The sequence below is a fragment of the Chrysemys picta genome, chromosome 1 (assembly GCF_011386835.1).
Source record: "Chrysemys picta bellii isolate R12L10 chromosome 1, ASM1138683v2, whole genome shotgun sequence".
In the NCBI taxonomy this organism is placed as follows: Eukaryota; Metazoa; Chordata; order Testudines; family Emydidae; genus Chrysemys; species Chrysemys picta.
The window spans coordinates 221,111,257-221,138,684 of NC_088791.1; the positions used below are offsets into that span (position 1 = coordinate 221,111,257).

The following is a 27,428-nucleotide window of genomic DNA, read 5'->3' on the forward strand; positions in this document are numbered from 1 at the left end:
TAGGCAAATGAAGACCAAAGAAAGGCATCCAGAATGGATTAGCAAATATAAATACTCACCGAAACTGCGCAGTGTTAATTTGTGTGCGCGGGGGGTGGGGGTGGGGGAGAGAGGAGGATAATATATGAACAGTCATGTCGAATCCACAAAGGAGTTGATCTGGGATAGAGCTAATGAGATTGCTGCAAAAGGCCAAAAACTGACAATACTTTTGTGAATGTACACACAGTTCCTGTTACTGTAATAGTGTGGGTACATGCACACACATGTGCAATGACATATTTATGGAGATAGTTCACTTAGGTTTGCCTGAATGAGTGAATAGAGAGGTTGCTATGATTAGATAGAAGTTCTCTACAATTCATCCATCTAGTGTATCTTATGCAACTTGTTTTATTCCTCTTTGTTCTGGTTCACCTGTGAAAATGAAACAGGATTTACAATATCAGATCAGACCATTCATCTGTCAAATTCAGTATCCCAGCTCTAGCAGTGGTCAACAGAGGACAGGTGGAAGAAGAAGATGGAAGCCTCTCTAATGCAATTTTATGGAGGACTGTCATTTGTTACTTTCTGTTTCATGTGCAACAGTATGAAAATGCTCATCACTTTTCTCTGTGACCAATGGAATGGCTGTTACCAGAGTTTTCTTTGGATGCTGTCACAGGGTGAGCTGGCCCTTTAAAGGAATTGGGCCCAGCCTTTACTCTGCCTGGTTTGCCCCATTGCCCAAGTGATGGGATTAAGAGTCCAGGGGTCACCCCTTGATTAAATGAGACTACATATGAGTAAAAGTACTCATGTGAATTTGCATTTGTATGACTGGTGCCATTATATGTACATGCAAGCATTATGTATGTTTCTAAAATATATTAGCTTTTCTTCTCTGTATTTTTTTACAATCTGTATTCTCAGTTTTCAGAGTAGCAGCCGTGTTAGTCTGTATCCGCAAAAAGAACAGGAGTACTTGTGGCACCTTAGAGACTAACAAATTTATAAGAGCATAAGTGAATCTATCTCCCCTTGTAAGTATTCTCACACTTCCTATCAAACTGTCTGTACTGGGCTATCTTGATTATCACTTCAAAAGTTTTTTTCTCTTACTTAATTGGCCTCTCAGAGTTGGTAAGACAACTCCCACCTGTTCATGCTCTCTATATGTGTGTATATATATCTCCTCAATATATGTTCCACTCTATATGCATCCGATGAAGTGGGCTGTAGCCCACGAAAGCTTATGCTCTAATAAATTTGTTAGTCTCTAAGGTGCCACAAGTACTCCTGTTCTTTTTGTATTCTCAGTGTTTTTCAAAATCAGAAGAGAGCAATGTATAGAATAACTGTAACAAACTTAAAGCTATTTCTTAATATTTACAAGTGGCATATATAATCCATACATACTTACATCAGAATGAAGCTGTCCAATTCTGCAAAGAGAGTAGCTCACAGGAAATTTCTCTGTTATTTATTTGAGAAGATTAAAAAAAAAAAGAAAGCAAGATTTCTCCATTGATCCTTATACACTGAACTATAATACTAAACTCTTTTATTGGTATCCATCTCTGCAGAACTAATTTTGTGGTGATTAGACATGACCTCAGCAAAACTCCTTCCTCCTGCTCCTTATTTGTTTCTAGGATGTCCTTGACTATCTAGAAGGGTCAGTCTAAAATCGTGTTAGTACTTTTTTAGTTTATCCGAGCAGCAGATTAATTTGCAGTTACAGAGAGTGTGGATCAGATCCTCATGATCAGTTCCAGTACTTGTTGCTTTTGCTCATGCCAGCTGTTTCTATTTGTGCGGGACTCCAAAAACATAGGGCTAGAGCAGAGGTTCCCAAAGTGGGCGATACCGCCCCCTGGGGGGCGCTGGAACGATCCAGGGGGGCAGTAGTAGCCTCAGGTGCAATTGGGGGGCGTTGAGTAAAAATAAGGGGGCGGTGGAAGCATAAAGAAAGAGGAGAATATAAGAAAATTTTGAAAAACCGTTCGTTCATGTTTCATCTGTTGTGTAACATAGAGTTAAAGTTGCAGTGATTACTTTATTTTCCAAATAAATTCACAAATTATAACCGATCAGGTGTCAAGTCCGCCAACAGCTCTTAACAAGCAAGTGTTGGCAGGCGAGCGTGTCGCGCATTGTCGGGAAGTCCAGCATGCATCGGCAGGAATATGTGCGTGTAATGACTTGTTTACAATACGATACTATAAATAGGCGACATGTATGAAATCTAATTTAGATTGTTTCTGAATTGTGTAAAAAGCAGTTAACAATAGTTAAATAAGTATTTAAAATTTTTTATTCATATTCGATACCTTCGATCTTGACGGATTACGGATCACATACAAAGCAAATTGTATTATTGTTGTTTCAATAAAACAGCAATTTACACGTGAGTATTTTTATACATTTTCTTACATATCTACCGTACGTTTCTGTGTCTCTAGTGCTTACTAATAATAAAATCATAGCAAGCTTGTGTCGGTACAATACTATTTGAAGTGTACAGTCAATATATTTGTCATATTTTTTATTACAATATTAACGAAAACAGGAGAAGGAAATCGTAAAAAAACTGTTAACTATTAACATTTATTTATATCTATCGAATCATCTGTGTTAATTGGTAAATAAGGCGTGTGTTAATAAGGAACAATTATTTAAATAAGGGCAAACTAAATTAAAACTATTAACTGATTTTTAATTGCATATTGATTATTTTTAAATTAATTATTTCTTGATAAATTTAGTTTGATATTTGACAATTTAATATCAAATACATATATCTAATGCTGAGCAGAGAACAAAACCCAGTTTATTGGTTTCATTAGTATTTTAGTTTGGTTGTCTTTTGCCATCTTATGTAAAAACCACTGTATACCTGATGTCGTGGGTGATATTCTAATAACACATCTTTCTTTACTATATTGTAGGACGTAGGTAGAAATATAGATACATAAAAGAACGCAAATTTGTCACTGCATCTTTCTGTTTGTTTGCTTAAAGAAGGTATATTTCCAGGGGGGCGCTGAGTAATTTTTTTTCTGAAAAGGGGGCGGTAGGCCAAATAAGTTTGGGAACCTCTGGGCTAGAGCCTCAGATCTAGTGGAACTCTGCTTGGTGCAGGATGTGAGAGGGAGGGAAAAAAGGAGGTTGTATGCTTCCTATACACTCTCTGGGGCTGCAGAGACCTCTTTGGTCCCTCGTGCAACTTAGAGATGGCTTTGCTCTAATTTGCACCCTGTTGTAATGGCCCCCAACCAATGAACAGTGCAAAGTTGGCTTAGCAGAACCAAGGATCTTCTCGCTGCTGCTACTTCAATGTACTGTACCTGTATGTATGCAAAGTTTGCTTTACTGCTTATCTATGATGTAACTCTGCTACTTGCTCTATGAATTTTGCTATCTTGCATTTAGTCAAGGATAGAGTAAATTTGTATATTGAAAATGCTGACCTTTTCATTTCAGGCAACTGCTCCGGGTAAGTTAATGGTCTAGGCTGTTGACGTATATTGCTCTAATTAAAATCTGTGAAATGTTTAATCAGTTGTCACTTGTCTCAGTTGTAAATACTGCCAGTGGTGTTGTTCATCTAGACTGAATTGTTGTGGTTGTAGATCTAGACTGAATCTCTGAGGTGTGAGAAGTGGAAGAAAGTTCCATCAAAAATAATTCTGTAGGTTTTGTTTTTTTTAAGTTCTTGTAGGATTTTTCCTCCTGAGTAAAACCCTAAAACCAGGGCTACACAGCTTGATGAATAAAAGAGGGAGAACAGCTGTATCCATTGGTATTTTGTATATAATGGACCTAATTCTCCCCTCATTTTAAAAAAGTGTACATCCAGAGTAATACCATTGAAGTCAATAATCAGATGTACACCTGGTATGACAGTAGATTGGGCAAAGAAATCTTGTAAAAAGCATCCAATTGTTACCATGAAATACACTATGGAAATGGGTATGTAACAATAATAAAAGGCAATGGTCCTCATGACCTTTATCTAAATTGTCTTAATTTGAAGAAGAAAAAAAAAAAAAAAAAGGTAGTGAACCTGTCTGTATGCCAAGCAGACCTCACTCCTTCACATCTGTGCCCGACAGATACATTGGAGATCAGTATGTAGAAAGGATATTTGAGTTGGTGGCAGCTAAATCATGAAATTTGTAGGGGCTTCTTTGGCTTAGTTGGTGAATTCATACAGCTATAACAGCTCCTGGGCTTAGAGTCTGCTTTCCTTTTTACCCCACTTGTTTGCTGGATCCTATTAGTGATGAGTATCTTGATTTGAAAATGTTAACTGTTGTAGGAGTGGCAGTGATCTGTATGCTCTGAATAACCTGTAGGTTCAAAAGGTCTGTTACACCTTCCCCCCTCCCTTTTGTCTCCTCTCCCTCCTTGAATACCTGTGAAGTGGCTTTCCCCCTCCCTCCTGGAATGTTTGTGGGATGAATGGGCTGCTTGAGCAGCTGGAAGATCAGAAGAGCTCCCAGGTAGACAAGGTATCTGGCACTCTGATTAGACTGCGATCACATGCCCAATGCATGGACTCTGGATGGACACTGTCCGAGGTGGAGCGTGACCAACCAGATGCGGCCAAGTCATCTCTAGTCGCAGGCTATAAGGAGCAGGTCCTTAAAAGGGGAAGGGGCCATGTGCTCAGGAGTGCACTCAGAAGATTGTATCTTCCGTGAAGGCCCTTTGCCTGGACCGCCTGGCCAGTGGTTCGCCATGTTGCATTCCATCGTGCCTCGGGAAGACTTACCTTCATCACACTGTCCATCACTGCGCTCTGGGACACTTACCTTGAAGGATCCTGACATCTCCAGTGCCGTTCCTGTCCTGGAAGCATGAGTATGCGAGTGTGACTGTGATCCCCCATCCCCTTCTTTTGAGCTTAGCTCTCAGTATAATAAACGTGCTGCTTTCTGCCAAACTCTGGTGGGTCATTAGTCCTCCCTAAGCTTACTAGCTGGCCCAATTTTGGGTAACATTAACCATTTAGAGTTAGTAATTAGTTAATATTATTTCTATTTGGTGCATTATTGAATTATAGCTTCAAAATATTCAAAAAGTTTTCCACGTTGAACAGATGAATTCTGGGTAGTAGTGGGGTGGGTTTTATTTTTGCAAATAGAGCAGTAAGCACTAGAGCTATTGATTAATCGCGGTTAACTTACAGACTAATTAAAAAAAATTAATCACGATTAATCACAGTTTTAATCACACTGTTAAACAATAGAATATCAATTGAAATTTATTAAATATTTTTGGATGTCTTTTTACCTTTTCAAATATATTGATTTCAATTACAACTCAGAATACAAAGTGTACAGTGCTCACATTATTTTGATTACAAATATTTGCACTGTAAAAATGATAAAAGAAATACTATTTTTCAATTCACCTCATACAAGTACTATAGTGCAATCTCTTTATCGTTGAAGTGGAACTTACAAATGTAGATTTTTGTTGTTGTTAAATAACTGCACTCAAAAACAAAACAATGTAGGGCCAACAAGTTTACTCAGTCCTATTTCTTGTTGCTGAGACAAACAAGTTTGTTCACATTTACGGGAGATAATGCTGCCCTCTTCTTATTTACAATGTCACCTGAAAGTGAGAACAGGTGTTCGCATGGCACTTTTGTAGCCAGCATTGCAAGGTATTTATGTGCCAGATATGCTAAACATTCATATGCCCCATCATGCTTTGGCCACCATTCCAGAGGACATAGTTCCATGCTGATGACGCTCGTTAAAAAAATAATAAGTTAATTAAATTTGTGACTGAACTCCTTGGGGAAGAATTGTATGTCTCCTGTTCTGTTTTACCCGCATTCTGCCATATATTTCATGTTATAGCAGTCTTGGATGATGAACCAGCACATGTTGTTCTTTTTAAACACACTTTCTCTGCAGATTTGACAAAACGCAAAGATGGTACCAGTGTGAGATTTCTAAAGATAGCTACCGCACTCGACCCAAGGTTTAAGAATCTGAAGTGCTTTCCAAAATCTGAGAGGGATGAGGTGTGGAGCATGCTTTCAGGAGTCTTAAAAGACCAACATTCTGATGCGGAAACTACAGAGCCTGAACCACCAAAAAAGAAAATCAACCTTCTGCTGGTGGCATCTGACTCAGATGATGAAAATGAACATGCATCAGTCCGCACTGCTTTGGATCGTTATTGAGCAGAACCCGTCATCAGCATGGACGCATGTCCTCTGGAATTTTTAGCACATCAGGCACATAAATATCTTGCAACGCTGGCAATAACAGTGCCATACAAATGCTTGTTCTCACTTTCAGGTGACATTGTAAACTTGTTTGTCTGAAGTAGGACTGAGTGGACTTGTAGGCTCTAAAGTTTTACATTGTTTTGTTTTTGAATGCAGGTTTTTTTGTACATAATTCTACATTTGTAAGTTCAACTTTCATGATAAAGAGATTGCACTACAGTACTAGTATGAGATGAAATGAAAAATACTATTTCTTTTGTTTTTTGCAGTGCAAATATTTGTAATAAAAAATAAATATAAAGTGAATACTTTACACTTTGTATTCTGTGTTGTAATTGAAATCAATATATTTGAAAATGTAGCAAACATCCAAAAACATTTAAATAAATGATACTCTATTATTGTTTAACAGTGTGATTAATTGTGCGATTAATCGTGCTTTTAATGTTTTAAATTGCATGATTAATCACGATTTATTCTTTTAATCGCTTGACAGCCCTAGTAGCCACTAAGATGGGCTATAAACTGCTTTGTCTCACCAGTGGTGTGACTGAACTGTCATATTATATTTAAAAAGTATAAAGAGAGTGACCACTAAGGTTCAGAAAGTGCAGAATGCTGTTCAGAATGGGCCTGATCTAAAGTCTACTGAAATCAAGACTTCCACTGACTTCAGTGGTCTTTAGCTTAGGTTTTTACAATGCTAAAGCCAAATTGGAATATTTGTATTCACCCTGAATAGCAGCTTACTCCACTGACTTAACTGGAGCAAAGTACTACTTGTGTGTCAAGAGATCAGAATCCGGCTTTTACTGATCAGGGCCTATTTTAAAGAGTGGTAAAAATAGTCATAGAATCATAGAATATCAGGGTTGGAAGGGACCTCAAGAGGTCATCTAGTCCAACCCCCTGCTCAAAGCAGGATCAATTCCCAACTAAATCATCCCAGCCAGGGCTTTGTCAATCTTTCTTCCCAAAGGCACAGCTTCTACTTACTGTGCTATCGTAGCCAGGGTCTTCCATCCACACGGGGTTGAGCCCAACCCTGATTCCATGTGTGGCTGCTGAAGATATCTTTGTCTACTCTGTTTCCATCAATGGAATGAAACAAAATAGACAAATAAATTGTAATAATTATAACTTTGTAAAACAGTATTAAATTGTATTTTTATTTGGCTTTGGTTTCTTTCAGGTATTACATCCTTAAGCCTTCACGTCACTGGTCCAATAGGTCATAGTTCAACTACTTGTCCAGTTCTGGAAGGGATCTCTTAGTGATCTAAGCATCCGATTTGGGATATATAGAATCCCTGGAACCACATGTTGAAGTTCAAGCAGGGTTGATGCATCCCTTCATTTTCCTGAAGAAGTAGACTGAGGGTATGTCTTCACTTACCGGAGGGTCCGGCGGCAGGCAATCGATGTTCTGGGATCCTGGATCGATCCCGGAAGTGCTCGCCGTCGACGCCGGTACTCCAGCTCGCCGAGAGGAGTATGCGGCATAGACGGGGGAGCCTTCCTGCCGCGTCTGGACCCGCGGTAAGTTCGGACTAAGGTACTTAGAATTCAGCTACGTTATTAACGTAGCTGAATTTGCGTACCTTAGTCCAAAGTGGGGGCTTAGTGGGGACCAGGCCTGAGTATCATTCAGTATCTCACTGCGTGGGGTCATTCACCTTAAAAACAGAGGTCATGTTTGCTCTGCATAGACACTAAAGTTCCCCAGGCACTTTTCGAGCTGTGATACACTATAGCAATCCTGAACACATACTCTGGGGTCTGGCCAGTTTGTCTTCTATGTGGCTACTGCTTGCTACTGAATGGACTACTGCAGTTATGCTACTATTTTTAGCACACTAGCCTGTTTACTCAAGTTGGGAATCACACCACTAGCTCCAGGTGGAGACATAGCCTTACATGGTTTCCTTTTCAAAGCTCTCTGCAGCTTTTTCTGGGTCTCTATTTTTAATAATATTAACAGAAGTACTTGCAGATTTGAAAATCATCATACCCATTTGAGTAGTAACACAGTAATAGATACACTATTACGTAGTCTGGTGTGCATTATTTTAAGTTATGTTGCGTGTGGCTATTCTGAATTCAAACACGTTGAGTAGACTGAAAAATGGGGAAATCCATAAGAGTCTTTAGCAATGCTGTAAATGCTGGCATATGCTGAATGGAGTATAAGTTCCCATCATTAGAAGACAAAGATAATTTTATTGCTCATGAATTCCTGTCCCTCCTTACCTCCCCCCTCCCCCCCTCTGTTTTCCTGGTTAGATTCAATATTTCAGGGCTAATGGATAAGGATGCCTACTGTTTCTGCCTAAAATGCTGACCTCTGCAATCAATACATTTTAGCTTAGGGCATTTGTGATGTCAATTACTATGACAATACTTTAGCATTTACTGCCTGCAAAATGTCTGGATTTATTGGGTTAGAACTTCCCCTCCATCTTATCCTTCCATCTCCCCCACCCATTATACTGAGTATCTGCTGGAGACTAAGGCCTCAAGGGCACAACTGTGTTAAACAGTTATTTTACTGCTAGTTGCCTCCAACTTCGTTTAACACAATATATTTCCCCTTTCAACCCATTTTTTCATCATAACTGTTTACTATAGAGTTATTTTCTTATACTTGCCAGAGTGTTAAAAAGTTGAGTGTGTCATTATTTCCAATACTGTGTATATTACATACACTAAGGACAGCTCTGCTGCTCCACCTGTGCATCAGGTTGCATGCGTGTACCAGGCCTCAAAATCAATTTAGTATTGACCCCAGTGACCATGAAGGTTCCAGATAGACATAAAGGCCTACCCCCATAGAACCAGGTCTACGATGAATTTGACCCATCCTCTGTATAAAAATAATACCTGATATAGTATTCTAAACTGCAGGCTTTGTACATCAAAGCATGAAGTCTTAAACTGTGGCAATATGATATATGATTAGAGAGGATTAGGTCTGTCTTGGAGTGCTAAAACCTGGTTATTTTCCCTCCAGCAGTTTGGAAAGCTTAACCATAAGTCTTCCATCCATTTTAATGGAAGTCACTGAGGTGAAACCCCACATAAAGTTTAAAAATACTGACCATAAATTGTCGAGAAAAGTCAGCTACTATGCTTCATTTAAATGTATTAATAAGTACCCATATTTACAATTTTCTCAGAATAGAGAGAGAGTTATAGGCAACCAAACAAATGCATTGAGTGATAAAGCGTGTTGACTACAAGTGAGAGAATTTTGAGGGGGTCAGGGAGGGAGTTTTTCCAGCATTATAACAAACAAGATATATCCAAACTGAATATATTCCAGGACTGTAACTATATCTTGAAATTCAGTTTGACTGTAGCAATTGGTAGATAATGAATACCAAAAATACACAAATAGTTAAAGAATATTTTACACCATGGACATTCCAGTCGCCTCTAGAAAGGCAGCTGCCTACAGGCATTATAAAGTTTCAGGATGGTCCAAAAAACCCTTGAAATTGTAGTGTGCTCAGCTAAGGTTTGACTGAGCACTGAAATAGAAGCATAGATGCAGGAGAGATTTAACTAAGTATATTTTTAGATGACAATATTACTAAAACTACAAGGAAAGAAAAATAAGATTGAGTTGCACTTCTCTTTTTCCTCAGCACTATAATAATAATTAATAATCCTTTGCGCTAATATTACACCATCAGACCAGAGGATCTAGAAATGCTTCACAAACATTCCGCATCTCATTTAAAGCCCTTTGACGTGTTTCCAGTGATTCCAATGGTCTTTGGATCACACCTTTAGTAAATTTAAAATCTCAAACCCCATTAAACAAGTATTGCTATCCCCATATCAACAATGGGGAAATTGAGGAACAGATGAGATGAAGTGACTTGTCACACAGGAAGTCAGTAACAGGTGTCAGAGAAAAACTCTGCTTCCACACAGGATAAGAACCCAAGGTCACTTTGTCCTCAATCGTGTGTTCTTGCCACGAGACCAATCCTGCGCTTTATTTCTCAGGATGTATTTTCAAAGATGTGCCTGGTGCTGTAGCCACACATCTCTCAAAACTCAATGAAAATTGATGCCAGCATGTTTTAAAAGAAGTTGAGGTGTTTTATGTATGATAGAGAAATTAAGCTATCAATACCCAATGGCCATTTAAATAAGCAGGTTTGGTAGATTAAAGATACAAGCCTTCGTTACATGAGCATCTCCCACATTTCAGCTAAAAATGCATTGCCAACAGGAGCAGTAAAAATGTGATTATGGATGAGCTGATGACTTTGATGTATCCTTTATAGATTCATCCTGAGGTGTAGTTGTGCATCTCCTAGACTTGTATATTTGAAAGTGTCTCTCCAGTCTAATCTATCTAGTGTCCAGTCACCATAGTAAAAATGCAAATTCAAGGATGCATACAGTTCATCCATAGGAGTTCCTTCCTGGTCATGAAATCTGTCCTGCAAACACATCTGAAATCCCTGAGTGAGGATTTCAGATTCAGGATATTTTCCCATTCAAGTGTTGCTGACTAAGGTCAAGAATTGTTTTTGGAAATGTTTTGATGCTTAACGCAAATCTTCTACCCACTGGGCTCCACTCTGAAAGCCTTAGCTAGGCAGCACTCTCACTGAAGTCAGTAGGAATTAAGGAATGGGCCCAACGAAAAGCATGGGCATCATTAAATTATTTACATCCAGGTACAACATAGCCTTATGGCTGTTGCAGAAAACATCTTAGCATGCTTGATCTTTTTCTGAATTCTCCTATTTTCTTTGGAGTCTCTTTTCCTCATTTCTTTCTTTGTTTACTAGTTGGCCTCCAGGTTATTTGATCTGATCCTCTGCTGTCACTGTTTTGGAAGTGATTTACACTGTGCACTGGTCAATAGCCTGGGATTATATTAAGAGGTCATATCTGTTCTTCTAAATAAGGGCTTGATCCTGTTGTTCCCATTACAGTCAATGAGACAGATCCTCAACAGGCATAAATCAGCATATTTCTATTGACTTCAGTTAGCGCAGCTGAAGATGTGACCTAATGGATGTTTTGTAATAGACTTCAGTGGACATATAAACAGGCCATAAATGAGCAGAAAAACAGAGGTTATAATTAGCTTTTGTAAAGCCTGTTGGCCAAAATTAATTGGTCAAAAGATTAAAGTTAAGGACATGATTGGTAACACTGTCCCATATTCTGTGTACTTTCAGACCTGTATCTTTAGAAATATTTGGGAAGGCAAGAATCTTTATTTTAAAAATTGTAAAAGGCAAAAACTAATTAGTGGGCATGCAGTGAGTTAATAGGATACTGAGATCTGATTAGCACAAGCAGATGTGAAAATGACCAGCTTCCAATACTCATAGAAAAATCTGCAAGGAGACTGGCTGGTTCAGAACATTGATAATTGGCTTTGGAATCTTTTAGTGCTTTATCACCACTGAAGTTCAAATCCATTTTTGGTCAGATAGGTTTCTAAATTGAGGACCCAAAATTAAAAGGCCACTTCTGAAAACTGAGAGAAGAATAACTTGAAGTTACCATCGTGTTATGGTTGTTCTGTAGTCTATGAATTTGGAATCTCACTCTAGTTTCTAATGAACGAGTCTCTAAATAAAAACAATTTTCCTTGTAACTTTAACTTTTAAGTGTTTTGGGTACTGTATGAAGGGTGCTATACAAAAATAAAGTTGTAACCCACATTTGAATCAAGTACATAGATAAGTGTCCATTGATCACTACAGGCTATATTGTGTGAATTGCTGGAGCAAATTTAGTAGACAGTTTTCATTGCATCATGATCTGCGCTAAAGTTATTCCTCAAAGAAAATATTCAGGGGAATATTCAGGCCATCACTTTCAAGCTTACATGTATGAAAAAGTGGGGAACTGTTGTTCACCATTCTCCTCCCCCGCCCCCAGTTCACATTCTATAGATTCTCGATGGCCAGAGCCATGGAAGAACATTCTTGTGGTAAGGGAGCATAGTCAGTATATTTTAGCATGTACTGTCTTTTGATCTTGCTGCCCCATCTCTCATGTACAGAACTCCTGCATGTGTACTAGTGTGGCCAAGTGAGAATACAGTTTTTGTTAATGCTGTTTTTGCATGGTTAATGTAGCAATGTTGAGCTATGCCTGTTTGCCTCACAAAGTGGAATATGGCCCATTTATTTATTAGCTTAAATACAATTTATAAAAATATTACCAAGAGTGTATTTTTGAAAAAATCAGTGTTTCTTATTAAATAATTGTCTTGGTGAAAATTGTTGTGTTTCTTGATCTAGCCAAGTGACTGTATGATTTAGAAGTGGTTTACCTCCTGCTTTCTAACTACCAGACGAGAGTTTCAGATCCATGACTGATCTTTAAAAGCTTTTCTTATTCCTACAGCAATGCTGTTATGTAGCATAGCTAATGGCATTGCAGTAATTAAGAAAACCCACAGAACAGATAAAAACTCGTCCTGTGTGAATAATTTTCAGCAACTGTGCTGAGCACTAAGCAGCAACAGTAGCTGGCTTGGGTTGCTCTGAGTCAAACTCCATTTGTTCAATAAAATTACACTACACCATAGAATCTGAGACATAGTTTGATTTTGACATTACTTTGTGTATAAGAGAGTTTTCAAGGGCAGGAATAGTAAAATATTTAGGATATTGCCACCAGATTCCTGCTCGGTGAAGCTGACAGAGAACAAAATTTTAATGTGTCTTTTTTGAGATGGGGTGACCAGATCTGCACACAGTGCTCAAGATTTGGGCAGACCGTGGATTTATATAGCAGCAATATGACTCTTCTTCTTGAATGCCTCACCTAAATGTCCCCTAGGTCAATGGAGAACATGCACAGATCCTGAGTTCTAGGTCCATCTTTTTCACAGAAAAGCCTAACTAAATCTCTGGACATCCCAACCTTTATTTCGTTCACACCATTACCTTGGTGAGGTTGAGAATGATTGTTACATCCTAACTTCTGGGATGGGGACAACAACTGAAGCACTTTAATGACTTTCCAGATATCACATTGGATGTTTGTATCTGAACCAGTAACAGAATTCACTTCAGCCAACCTATATTTTATTCACTATGCCATGGTATCTTTCATATAAATTGCACATTTCCTGGTGCCCTGTGCAGCTGCGTACAGCTCCAGACCCTGCTCTGACTCTTCCCCATGGCCCCCAGCCCCGCCTCTTCCTGCCCCTGCTCCACCCCAGCCCCGCCTCCACTCCCCTGAGGGCTGCTGCAGGGGACGGGCCTGCATTCACCGCATGGTAAGTGGAGTGACCCGGCCCCTGCCTGCTCCGCTGCCCTGGCTTCCAGCCCCGCCGCTGGTGAGTGCTGGGGTGCAGTTCCCTCCTGCCCCCCAGGCTGGGAGCCAGGGGAGCAGAGCAGAGCGGGCTGGGGGGCGGTTCCCCCCTTCCCCTCAGCCCTCTCCCCACAGAGGCCTGGGGCCAGACCCCCCCCATGGGGGGGCTGCATAGGGCACCAAAATGGCTAGGGACGGCCTTGAGAACAACTATAAATAGATTAATAGTGCTATCCTACCTTTGCTTAGCTCTTTGAGACCTACAGATTTAAAGTACTGTACAAGTACAAGAGCTTATTAATGGCCATATTTTCTGGATGTGTAGTCAAAGTACAGAAATGATTTGGCTGGGAGACACTGCAGCCTGCTAGATCAGGCTCCGACTATCATACCGAAAGACGTGAGCTCCACTCTTGGGTCTGACACTTAAGGTTTGTTAAATAATTTTTTTAATTACTTATTGCCAGTGTTCAGAATGAAGGAAGGTGGTACCGTACAAGTATGCGCAGCTAATTTAGCTGCAGAGCGACCATATCTGTCTTTCCATATCATCTTGCTTGAGTTAATTAACAAAGAAAGACAGTGTAGTGGTGTATTGCTTGTACACAGTAGGTCTGACTCATCTCTGTGTTAATTAGGCCCTTAGTGTTCTCATCAATGAATGCTTTCCATGACACCCCCATGAAGAGGTTGGAATGATGGACTACTGTGCATTTTCATTGGTGTATCATTTCTGCTACAATTTCACAGCTATTAAGAGAATGTGACTGTTGGTTTCCAGGTCTTATTACCTTGGCCAGTGCCCCTCACTGTTTTAATTAAATTAACCTTTGATTCTCTCCATCTGATTTAAAACTTTAAAAACAGTGTCTGCATTTACTTACAATAGAAGAAAAATGAAAGAGGTTTAAAAAACGGGTAGATTCCAAACACAACAACCGTCATTTAAAACACCAACTTAAGATGACCAATAAATAGTTACTTATCAAATCATTTTCATAAGAACATAAGAATGGCCGTACTGGGTCAGACCAAGGGTCCATCCAGCCCAACATCCTGTCTGCCAACAGTGGCCGATGCCAGGTGCCCAGAGGGAGTGAACCTAACAGGCAATGATCAAGTGATCTCTCTCCTGATTTTCAAAATCCACATACTTGAAAGCAAGGGAATGAATAGTTAAGGATATCATGAACATTGCACTGCCTATGGACATTAACACTTTATTCTTATCAAAAATAAATAGAAGTATATTTCATCATGAAATAACAGCCTTAACTCTGACCAAAATATAGACTCCTTGGGACAAGTACCATCTTTTTGTTCTGGGTTCACACAGCTCCTGCAATTGGGTTGTGGTCCATGACTAGGATTCCTAGGCACTATGATAATAAAACAACAAATAATAATTAGCAATCTAAGGGTGGTCTACACTGAAAACTTCCAACAACATGTCTATGTCTCTCAGGGGTGTAGCTATGCTGACCTAACCTCATGTGTAGGCAGCGTTAGACCTACCTACTGCTTCTTGGGGAGGCTGATTGACTGCAGCAATGGGAGAACTTCTCCCATTGCTGTAGTGAGTGTCTGCTGAAGTACTAGAGCAGCACTGGAGTTGGATTACTGTAGTGTTTTAAGCCTCAGTGTCTGAAAAAGGAACATGGCCTTTTTTCAAATACTCGTGAAGGAGAATAGTTCTAAATTCAATGAGATTACTCGTGTGGAAGCATTTGCAAGATCAGACTGCATGTTAATGACACCTCAAACACAAGTCCACATTTGTAAATCAGCAATGTTACATACTTCTTCTTTTGGACATGTTGCCTACATCAACGACTTCAATCTCCAGAAATGTCAGTTATAAATATGATACCAAATCATTTTATAATTGAAAAATGTGAAATACTAGCCTACTATATTTAACAGAAAGTAAAGATTACAAGAAAATATATAAATGCCGAAATCAAGATAACACAAATAGTATATTGAAAAAATGTCCGTGGGCCAGAATTATGGTGGTTTTGCTGTGATAAAATACATATCTTTTGTACTTGATAGAAGCTGCCCCGTTATTCTTTCCATTAAAAGCCTCAGTTGTTACACAAAGAGTCTGGGTGAGGTGACATGATGGTAGTTAGTGTTGTAAATTATTTGATAGGTGAATAAAGGGATGTCACTTAGCAAGCATGTTATTTTTAATGAAGGGTTTTGGTTTTCAAATTCATATGGCCTGGCCCTACACCTTGGATATAAGGAAATACTGAAAAGCTACCCTACGTGGACAGCAGGTGATGGTAGAAGATTTATCCCTTCAAATTATTTTATTATGGTTTTATTTTCATTTTTTTAGTGATTTCCTCTTGTTCATATCTTTTCTTAGCTGTATGAGGTAGGAAGAAGACCATTAGCTTTGGTAATTTCCTACATATACTGTCTTTTTTACCCTGCTGTCAGCCTCCTGAAGGAAATGACAGGCCCCCTATCTGGGTTGTTAAGCTCTTTAAGCTTCCTGCCTCCATGTAACATGTTTCTGATTACCCCAGCAGCGTAGACATTTGAGCTTGCAGCTGCTGCAGTGCTGTCAGAGCCAATACACCCACAAAGCACAGCAAACCTTTTGTTTAGGTTCCGAAATTGGATTACTTTTTTCTACAGGGCAATCTGTAGAGTGAAATCTTCCAACATGAAGTAGTTTCTCCTGGCGCTTCACTGAAAGCTATGCATTTATCACTAAATTCAACAAAGAAGTAAGAAGCCCTCATATCTAAGAGACGAAAAGGGGCTTTCCTGTTTCAAATCAGAGCCATTTTTCTTCCCTCCTTCCTCCCCTCCCCCATCCTACCCAGAATCCACATGTGCAAAGGCACAACATGTGTTTCTCTTTAGGTTTGCATTACTGACTTCTATACAAAATAAAATAATTTAAAAAAAAAGCAATCTTTAAGATGCACCCAGTTTGGGCCATAAAAATGTCAAAGAACAATTATCCAGTGCATCTCCCCGGCAACATATTCAGTCCCACAGATCCGGATGATAACCTTGGGAGATACCCTATGTACTGGAAATAATTCAGACGCAAATAAGTCAATTTATTGATAAAGCCTGAAGCCTGACTGGGTCAGCAGGCAACATGCTAAGTTTTTTGTAAATGGCTGATGCTGCTCAATTTGTTTTCTTCTTTCTTCCCTCGGATATAGACAGGCTAGTTTTCTTTTTCTCTACAAGAATGCTGAGCCGCTAGTTTTAGCATTGCTCTGCAGGCCTCATTAGCTCAGCAACCAAGTTAGTGTAAAGGTATGATGCAGGGAAGGGACTGCACATAAGGTCTTGTGAAGAGGAGGGTAAAACCATTCTCCCCGAAATGAGCTGCCCCAACACATTAACATGAATGGATGGGTTAGTGGGTCATCCTTGTAGATATGCTAATGAGGCTCATTGGCAGCATGCAGCTTATTCCACAAGGATCAGGGCATAGGAATCAATAGGAATTGAGGGCCGGATCCACACAGGGACTTTTCTGTTGTGATGCTGAGCATTGTAATGCCTAACTTTTAGGTATCTAGAAAATCATACAAACAACAATGGGATCCTCAAAGCCTGAGTTAGATGCCTAGGCTCCCTATACAATCAATGGGGAGAGATAAGGGCCTAAGAATGGGATCCACAAAAGCCAGCATGCTAGATGGGGAGCTGCCTAAGCCAAAGGGAGATGCCAAGGAGAGGGGTGTATGATAAACACCACCTCTCTCACGCAGTTCAGTTTAGGCTGTAGGGAGGCTCCTATCTGTGCTTGCAATCTACAGCTGGGAGTCCCTCTCCTGGAATCAGGCAGCTTAGGTGCCAAAGCTGTTTCTTGTGAGAATGAATTAGGTGTCGGCCTTGGGTCCGCACAAATCAAGGAGGTTATGGTGTTGCCTAGGCTATGACTTTTAGCACATTGCTTAGACACTCACCCAGAAAGTGGGAGCCCCAGGTTCAATTCCCACCTCTGCCTGATGGGGGAAAGGATTTGAACAGATGTATCCCATCTCTGAGGAGAGTGCTCCACTGGGCCCTGGGATAGTCTGATGCAAATCTCCTTCAGTCTCTCCGGCTGAAGCTGTTCCTTCTCAAAAGGCCTGTATTGTAATGTTACAGGGGGCATGGTCACGGTATGAGTGAGTGGCGCCATGCTCAGTACAACTGATTGTACTTGGCATTTGAAAAAAGAAGTGGCACAACAATAGGATGGACAGAGGAGACACGCAGACGCAATGAGCAGGCAATGTATTGCTGAACGGGAGATAGGAGTTTGATTAGAGACCCTCTGAAACAGGTCTGAACAATCTACTGTTGCAATGGGGCTGCAGTGAGTTACACACAGAGAAGTCTGTCACAGTTTCAGGGTTAACTGCACCTTTGACCACTTAAACATCCACTTGAAGTCTCAAGCTTCTTAGCTGTCACTTCCTTTGGCAGAGACCCTGTCTCTCCTTCCACGCCAGGGGTTAACCTTGCAGTCCCTCTGCACCTCATTGTGATTTCCCCAGCATCTCTGACCAGGGTCCAGCACATGTAGTTCTCTCTTTCTCAACGGAGGGGAGACTATAACAGTGTATCTCGGTTACCAACTTCACAAAGCAAAGTACATTTATTCTTAGGGCAAAAGCATCACAGAGAAAACATAATAAAACAATCAAAGGTTCTACACACACACTAAGTGTACCAGAAATCATCTATCAGTCCTATGGGGCCCTGGTAGGCCAAAGTCCTTCCAATGCTTCAGCAAGTTTGGGGCTCTCTTAGGTGCAAAGGTCCTGTCCATTTGCTGAATCAAAAGGAAGACACTGAGTCTGTTTAAACTCAGCCTTTATATCTCATTTTTTGTGTGTGTCTCTTGCCTCTCTTGGGGGACTTCCCTAAACCAGTATATGCAAACCAGCCCAGTGGATGGTGTGTTTTTGGAGCAGTTTACAATTTCAGGGACTGAAATAATCACCCCTTGCTGTTTTTAATTCCTGGAGGAGCTGTGGTAACCCTCCACCCATGGAATTGCATACAATCCCTGGCCCACAATGATATATAAAACATTCATAAACTTAATAAAATATTGTCCCTGAAGAAACTGCATGTGGCTGCAATATCTATCACAAAGTCTCATCCATAAAACTTTTAAAAGGAGCAAAAAGTTTGGGACTTTCTCACCCATCTATAAGTCATAAATACAGCTAACAACAAACAAAACAGCTCTTGGAGTTGGCACTTTAGGCATATTTTCTACTACCAGTCCACGGACAATCACTGAAGCCCAAATCATTTGACTGTGTCCTTTTAAGTATCTAAAACTTCAAGGAGGCAGCACTACCTAAGGCCCTGGATTCTGCAAGGGAATGGATGACCTCAGACTCTCTACATAGGGAAGTAATAGCTCTCCTTTTTTTTTTTTCCATTTCAGCTTCTGATGATTTGCAATAAACCAGCCGCAATGCTGCTTTTCAACTTTTACATATTTTCAAAGATAAAAACTTCAAACCCCTTTTTAAGGCCCTTGTTTAAGTTTCTGCTTTGTCATTGCAGTGATGCATCCCATCTGGTTATATCCTATTGCATGACTGTACAAGACATACAGTGGAGCTAACATTCAAGATGGGACTCATCTTAGTTTGTTCCCAAATCACTCTGCCAAGGGCCTTAACCTTTCAGTCCACATTTACAAATGGCAATATGGAGACAATCCCAGCCGAAGCCTGTGGAAGACACAGTGATTAGAAGAAAAGATCTGGTTGTCGAAAAAGCTGTGCAAACATTTAAGACCAAATTTTCAGAACTGGTCCCTAAGTTGTATGCACAAAACATGTATTTTGCAGTTTCCTAGTGGTTCATTCACAAGTACGTATGCAATTGCCAGGTTTGCGTGTACAACTTAGGGCACAAACAAAAAACAAAAACACAAACAAACAAACAAACCTCAATGACTTAAACACATAAATTTACAAATCTACGGTCTACAGCCCACCATTAGCCTGTCTCTATCAGGCAATCTCTTAAGTGACCAAAATTGCAAGACTGGCTCTTGAGTTTCTAATCTGGAACGTTCCTAAAATATTTTCTTGTGGCATTTACACTCATATGGAAGAGGAATCTTTCATAGCTTTCATTCTTTCTACATACACAATAAGCTTCCAGCTATGCTAGGACTCTAACAGAATCATTTTTTTTTCCTGTGAGTGTGAGCTGAAAACGAATCTAGGAACACTGCACCAGCCACACTTAATAATACGGGCACTTTTCTGCACTGCTCACTGTATGTGCATTCACTGTAGGCATATACCACTGTAGGCATATACCACAAGAACTTTTGTTTGAAATGTTTCCATGATTCTTCCACATTGTCCCCAAGCCTCAATTCAGGTGATGGTTTCAGGCTGTCCATCCTTGCTGGTTGTGTACATGCTGTTCAGCTGGTATTTAACAACTAAATTATTTTTATTTAAACATTACATAAAACAGCAATGTGAGTCCTCTGCAAGCTTCAGCCAGCCACAGTCTGTTCTGCCCCCTACAGTCAAGGACTCTCTCTGTCTTCCAAAATGAAGAATGATCTTTGGTCTCTGCAGCCACACCTATAACCGTACCTAATAACTAGAGCTGGTCAGAGAATTAAGATATTAAAAATAATTCTGAATTGGAACACAAAGTTAACATTTCCTGTGAAATAAAAATTCTGACAAACTTTATCTGATGGTTCTGAATCAATGTGTCATTTCAATAAGGCAGAAGCATGTTATTTGGTAAGTTAAAATGTTGTGTTATGCTTTACCAATCTGAATTTAATGTAATATTACATATAATATAAAAGTTAAAATGAAACAAACCAGAATGATAAAGTTGACACATCATTTTTATCTTATCAAAATGAAGTGAGATCAACATTGAAATGAAATGTTTTGACATTACTGAAATGAGAAAGTCAAAACAGTGAATGTAGACTTTTTCCCATAGAAAGTTTAATTGAAATTGTCTCATTCCCACAAAATATTTTGATTTTGACAAAATTGTATTTTTCTACAGAAAACCATCCCATCAAAAATATTGCAACCCAGCTCTACTAACAAGAACAAGTACTCCATATGGGTGTGGAGCGAGTAGCGGTATGGGAAAAAGGTGGCTGGACTCTGGCAGAGGCTCATTTGACACAAGACAAATGTTGATTCCTTATTCAAAGGTATTTTTTATCTAATTGCTTTGCTGTAAGTTTAAATTTTTAGAAATGTCACCAAAATAAATTAGACTGAATTTTGTAGCAATATGTGTTCATGTTTTTAAGAACAGAGTTTTCTGCATTAGAGGAGAGACCTCAGTCCCACCTGGTGTAATTGCCTCTTAATTTGAATATATCACTGAGATTTGAGGATGTATAAATGAGAAAATACTTCTCAGGTTACCTCATGTGACATGGCCTTGTAACTGTTAGACTGTTCTGAAGTAACTGACACATACTGCTCCCTGCCTCAAAGCTTTATTTCTGTACAATATGCTGCCACATGTCGCACCCTCACCCCACTTTCATTTTGCAGATGCTCCTTGAATAAGGAACTGTGTTTTGATTGGTTCTAAGTGACATAATTCTTTTCAGGTCATCCCAAGTGCCATGTCCCTATGACATTCCAACTTCAGCCTCATCCGATAGACATTATCTGATCCATTGCTTCTAGTAATCAATATTTCATGTTTCAGTGGAAAGTGCAGTCCTGCCCATAATGTACACTAATGTACCTTGCCAATCGTGCAATATGGTACATGGAGAGGGAAATTCCTTTTGTCTGGTCTATGCAATATGAAGCACAAGATTGGATTTACTCTTATCTTAGCAACTGATGTAATTACAGATGCTATTATTGGTCCTAGTGAGAACCCTTTTTTCCTCTCTGAAAATTCCCTTCTAAATTACATCCAATTGGACTGATAGTAAAGGCAAGCCCCACAGCCACGGTTAGTAGGAAGCACTTAATTAGCACCATTCATGGTGCTTAGTGACAGGTTAACTAAAAACAGCAGTAACGGGAAGCTACTGTTCTGTCATTTTAAAAGAAAAGCCTTTTGAATGTCTGGAGATGTTAAGTTTGCTTTAGTTCTACCAGTGTGCATATCTTAAAGGGGAAGTACCCGCAGGGCCGGCTCCAGGGTTTTTGCCGCCCCAAGCAGCAAAACAAAAAAAACAATCAACCAAACAACCAAAAGCCGTGATCGTGATCTGTGGCACTTTGGCGGCAGCTCTACTGCCGCTGGTTCATTCTTCAACGGCAGGTCCTTCACTCCGAGAGGGAGTGAGGGACCCACCGCCGAATTGCCGCCGAAGAGCCAGATGTGCCGCCCCTCTCCATTGGCCACCCCAAGCACCTGCTTGCTGCGCCGGTGCCTGAAGCCAGCCCTGGGTTCCCGGAACCCTGGGTAAGTACTCAGGTGGCTAGCCTGCACTGAAGCCCATGCTACCACAGCTTCACTGCTACCAGTGCCCGAGCTAGCTAGATTAAAGCTAGGTAGGGTATGTCTACACGAGCTGCAATCACACCTTATGATTGATGAGTACACTTCATTTTTGTTGCTGTCTGCTGGATTCTCTCCAATTTGTCTATACCTTTCCTAAACTGTGGCACCCAGAATTGGACCCAGTAGTTACAGCTGAGGACTCACTAGTGCCAAGTAAAGGGGGCAATTACCTCCCATGACTTACATTCAACACTCCAGTTAATACACCCCAGAATAATAGCTTTTTTTCTCAATTGCATCACATTGTTGACTCATTCAATTTGTGATCCACCATCACCCCAGGTCCTTTTCATAATACTGCCATCTAACCAATTATTCCCCAATTTGTTTTTTCCTTCCTAAGGCCTTGTCTACACTACGAGAGTAGTTCGATTTTACTTGCATCGAATTTTTGTAATCGATATTGCAAAGTCGAACGTGTGTGTCCACACTAAGGACAGTAATTCGACTTTGTGAGTCCACACTAACGGTGAAAGCGTCGACATTCGAAGCGGTGCACTGTGGTCAGCTATCCCACAGTTCCCGCAGTCCCCTCTGCCCATTGGAATTCTGGGTGTAGCCGGCAATGCCTTCTGGGTAACAAAATGTGACGAGGGTGCTTTTGGGTAACTGTCGTCATCCGTCCATCACTCCCGCCCTCCCTCCCTGAAAGCACCGGCGGGAAATCATTTCGCGCACTTTTCCAGTCATTGACAGCGCGGACGCCACAGCACTGCGAGCATGGAGCACGCTGCGACCATCGCTGCAGTTGTGGCCGCTCTCAACGCCTCGCAGCTTATCATACAGGTTTCCCTGAGGCAGATGCAGAAAAGTCAGGCGAGGAGGCTACGGCACCGCGGTGATGTCCTGAAGTCTGAGAGTAGCACGGACCTGTCAGAAAGCAGGGGACCCAGCGCCGAGGACATCGCGGTGGCAATGGGTCATGTTGATGCTGTGGAACGGCGATTCTGGGCACGGGAAACAAGCACTGAGTGGTGGGACCGCATAGTGCTGCAGGTCTGGGATGAATCCCAGTGGCTGCGAAACTTTCGCATGCGGAAGGGAACTTTCCTTGAACTTTGTGAGTTGCTGTCCCCTGCCCTGAAGCGCAGTGACACCCGCTTGCAAGCTGCACTGAGTGTACAGAAGCGAGTGGCCATAGCCCTCTGGAAGCTTGCAACGCCAGACAGCTACCGGTCAGTCGCGAACCAGTTTGGGGTGGGCAAATCTACCGTGGGGGTTGCTGTGATACAAGTAGCCAAGGCAATCGTTGATGTACTGCTGCCAAAGGTAGTGACCCTGGGAAACGTGGAGGCGATCATAGATGGCTTCGCAGCGATGGGATTCCCAAACTGCGGTGGGGCCATAGATGGAACTCACATCCCTATCCTGGCACCGGACCACCAGGCCACCCAGTACATTAACCGAAAGGGCTACTTTTCCATGGTGCTGCAAGCACTGGTGGACCACAGGGGACGTTTTACCAACATCTACGTGGGATGGCCGGGCAAGGTTCATGACGCTCGTGTTTTCAGGAACTCTGGTCTGTTTAGACAGCTGCAACAAGGTATTTACTTCCCGGACCACAAAATAACTGTTGGGGATGTGGAGATGCCTATAGTCATCCTCGGGGACCCAGCCTACCCGCTAATGCCCTGGCTCATGAAGCCCTATACTGGCGCCCTGGACACTGAAAAAGAACTCTTCAACTACTGGCTGAGCAAGTGCAGAATGGTGGTGGAGTGTGCTTTTGGCCGTCTCAAGGGGAGATGGAGAAGCTTACTGACTCGCTGTGATCTCAGCGAAACCAATATCCCCATTGTTATAGCAGCTTGCTGTGTGCTCCACAATCTCTGTGAGAGCAAGGGGGAGACCTTTATGGAGGGGTGGGAGGTTGAGGAAAATAGCCTGGCTGCTGATTACTCACAGCCAGACAGCCGGGCGATTAGAAGAGACCAGCGGGAAGTGCTGTGCATCCGAGAGGCTTTGAAAGCAAAGTTCCTGAGTGAGCAGGGTAACCTGTGACTTTAAAGTTTGTGTACTGAGAAGCTAAACCTGCCCCCGTTTCTTTACCCAGTTAATGTTGACTATCCTATCCAGTTACATACCCCCTTCATCCCCCTTCCAACACACGTTTCGAAATAAAAATAGTTCAACTTTGTTAAAACACACCGTTTTCTTTAATACTGTTTTCGCGGGAATTTTTTAAAACTGGGACGCAGACTGTGGTGTGGAGCGGGTGTAGTGTAGTGACGTGAATGCAGCTTCTAAACTCAAGGATTGACAGGCTCCGCTGCGGTGGGATGGTTGTTTCAACGGAGCCTGTCACCCCTCCTGATCGGGACTGTGTGTATGGGGGGGTCTATGTGACTTTGTGGCAGGGGGAGGACGGTTACAGATCCCCTGCTGTGTGGCTCTGTGATCCTGCCTAAGGACCGCCGCTGAAGATCTGTAACTGCCCTCCCCTGCCACAAAGTCACAGAGCAACCCACCCCCCACCACATAACATGAAAACAACCTCCCAGACTAACCAGGGTAACTAGTCACTGCATCACTGCACTGTGTATGTGCCCTGCTGCTGTGCCTGCCCCCGACTATGTACCCTGCCAAAGGTGACTGTCCTGTCTGATTACCAACCCCCTTTCCCATCCTCCTCCAAAAGAACATGATTGAAACAGTAGTTTACAGAAACGTATTTTTTATTATCAACTACACATGGCATTGGGAGGTGAAACTTGGACGGGGGCTTGTGTCAGGCGGGAAGGAAAGAACTTTTCAAATTTTGGGAAATGAGAGCCTTCTGCTACTAGAGCTCTCTGCAGGGGTGGAGTGAGACTTAGCAGGGACTCTGCCGCCTCTCCTTCTTTGCACTTTGGGTGAGGTGGGTATGGGACTTGGTGGCAGGGGAGGGCGGTTAGAGATGGACTGCAGCGGGGCTCTGTCCTCCTGCCTCCGTTCCTGCAGAACATCCACAAGGCGCCGGAGCGTGTCCGTTTGCTCCCTCAGTAGTCCAAGCAGCGTTTGAGTCGCCTGCTGGTCTTCCTGCCGCCACCTCTCCTCCCGATCCATGTTGGCTTGGTGCATTCGGGTCAAGTTCTCCCGCCACTGGGTCTGCTGTGCTGCCTGGGCTTGGGAACAGGCCATAAGCTCAGAGAACATGTCCTCCCGTGTCCTCTTCTTCCTACGCCTAATCCGCGCTAGCCTCTGGGAGTGTGATGCCAGGCTAGGTTGTGAGACAGTCGCAGATGGGGCTGTGGAAATGGGAAAAAGGTAGTGAATTCCTCAGAAAGAAAAATGTAGTTGTGAACAAAGAACATAGTCTTTCTCTGTGAACAAGACCATGCACAGCACCTATCACATGCGCACTCAGCACAAGGTCGAATTTTCGGCCTTCGCATTCAGTGCCTGGGGTCTTGCACAGCACATTTGAGAAGCGGGGCAGCACAACGGAATTTATGTTGCAGGCAGACATGGTAAGCTGTACACTTGTGGCAGTTTAAAACTTTTATATTACCACTGGCCTCATTTCACATTTAAAGCTATGTCAGTTCCTGCAGCCAGCAAACTGGCAAGCGGGAACTCTGCCCCTGTCCCACCCCCTCGCGGCTGTCCCCGGGAACGATCCCTTTCGGCTGCCCCTCTCCCACCTCCACCGCGTGGCTACAAACCAGCGGTTACAGTTCTGTCAAGGAACGGGAAAGCAGTCCCAACACTAACATTCCCCTACCTAATTAAAAGCAGGTCACCATGGGCGACATCACCCTGATGAGGATCTCTGAGAGCGACAGACAGAGAATGCTCTGGGAAAGCCTCCAAAGACCAGGGCCGTATGCCGCCCTGCTGTGCAGAGCAATGATTCCCGAGTACGTGATAGTCTCGTGGCGCGGCAACGTGTCGTACTTCGGAGGACCCAATAAGGCCGCTCTCCCCAGGAACCTCCTGCAACGGCTTTCAAATTACCTCCAGGAGAGCTTCATCGAGATATCCCAGGAGGATTACTGCTCTATCCCCGGACATATAGACCGCATTTTACTGTAGCTGCAGTAGCAGGGAATAAACAGTAGAGCGGCTTGTGCAGGACAATCACTGAAAACCGGACATTGCTAGATTTTTTTTCAAAACTTGCACTGCCCATGACTAAACCGTTAAGCGCATAGGGCACACTAATCATGAACAACCCATTCTTGTAATTGTTAATATTCCTGTTTTGTTAAAAATAAATGTTTAGATGTTTACAACACTTACTGGCTGATCCTTCACCAGATTCTGTGTCCGGGGTAACGGCTGTGGACGCTTCGTAGGGGATCTCTGTAAGGGTGATGAAGAGATCCTGGCTGTCGGGGAAATCAGCGTTGTGAGCGCTGCCGACTGCCTCGCCCTCCTCATCTCCTTCCTCATCTTCCCCGTCCCCTAACATGTCGGAGGAACCGGCCGTGGACACTATCCCATCCTCAGAGTCCACGGTCACTGGTGGGGTAGTGGTGGCGGCCGCACCGAGGATGGAATGCAGTGCCTCGTAGAAACGGGATGTCTGGGGATGGGATCCGGAGCGTCCGTTTGCCTCTTTGGTCTTCTGGTAGCCTTGTCTCAGCTCCTTGATTTTCACGCGGCACTGCGTTGCATCCCGGCTGTATCCTCTCTCTGCCATGTCTTTAGAGATCTTCTCGTAGATCTTTGCATTCCGTCTTTTGGATCGCAGCTCGGAAAGCACGGACTCATCGCCCCACACAGCGATGAGATCCAAGACTTCCCGATCAGTCCATGCTGGGGCCCTCTTTCTATTCACAGACTGCACGGCCATCACTGCTGGAGCACTGCTGCTGTGCTCGCCACGATGTCCAGACAGGAAATGAGATTCAAACTGGCCAGACAGGAAAAGGAATTCCAATTCAAATTTTCCCGGGGCTTTTCCTGTGTGGCTGGTCAGAGCATCCGAGCTCGCACTGCTGTCCAGAGCATCAACAGAGTGGTGCACTGTGGGATAGCTCCCGGAGCTATTAGTGTCGATTTCCATCCACACCTAGCCTAATTCGACATGGCCATGTCGAATTTGGCGCTACTCCCCTCGTCGGGGAGGAGTACAGAAGTCGAATTAAAGAGACCTCTATGTCGAACTAAATAGTATCGCAGTGTGGACGGGTGCAGGGTTAATTCGATGTAACGGCGCTAACTTTGACATAAACGCCTAGTGTAGACCAGGCCTAAGTGAAGTACCTTTTACTTGTCTTTATTCAATTTCATCTTGCTGAGTTCAGACCAATTCTCCAATTTGTCAAGGTCCTTTGGAATTCTATTCCTGTCCTCCAAAATGCTTCCAACCCCTCCCAGCTTTGTGTCATCTGCAGATTTTACAAGCATACCCTTAGCTCTTCACTCC

General features: G+C 42.3%; 1 protein-coding gene and 1 long non-coding RNA gene across 2 annotated transcripts in view; one reads left to right on the top strand and one right to left on the bottom strand.

The window, feature by feature from the left end:
• The window catches only part of LOC101939332 (uncharacterized), a 206,828-nt gene extending 186,099 nt beyond the window's left edge, over window positions 1-20,729 (top strand). Inside the window, exon 3 of the long non-coding RNA XR_010597641.1 lies at window positions 20,594-20,729. This is a non-coding gene — a long non-coding RNA (uncharacterized LOC101939332). The remainder of the gene's footprint in view (window positions 1-20,593) is intronic.
• Window positions 20,730-24,355: 3,626 nt separating this feature from the next.
• LOC135980747 (myb/SANT-like DNA-binding domain-containing protein 2) lies at window positions 24,356-27,207 on the bottom strand. Its single transcript, XM_065580652.1, has 2 exons — window positions 25,779-27,207; window positions 24,356-25,302 (listed from the first exon to the last, which is right to left on the bottom strand). The coding sequence occupies exon 1, from the start codon at window positions 27,063-27,065 to the stop codon at window positions 26,262-26,264; it is 804 nt and encodes a 267-aa protein (XP_065436724.1). The 5' UTR covers window positions 27,066-27,207; the 3' UTR covers window positions 24,356-25,302; window positions 25,779-26,261.
• Window positions 27,208-27,428: the final 221 nt, after the last annotated feature.

Coding starts and splice junctions, on each gene's coding strand:
- LOC135980747 (XM_065580652.1), bottom strand. CDS start 27,065: ATGGAAATCGACACTAATAGCTCCGGGAGCTATCCCACAGTGCACCAC.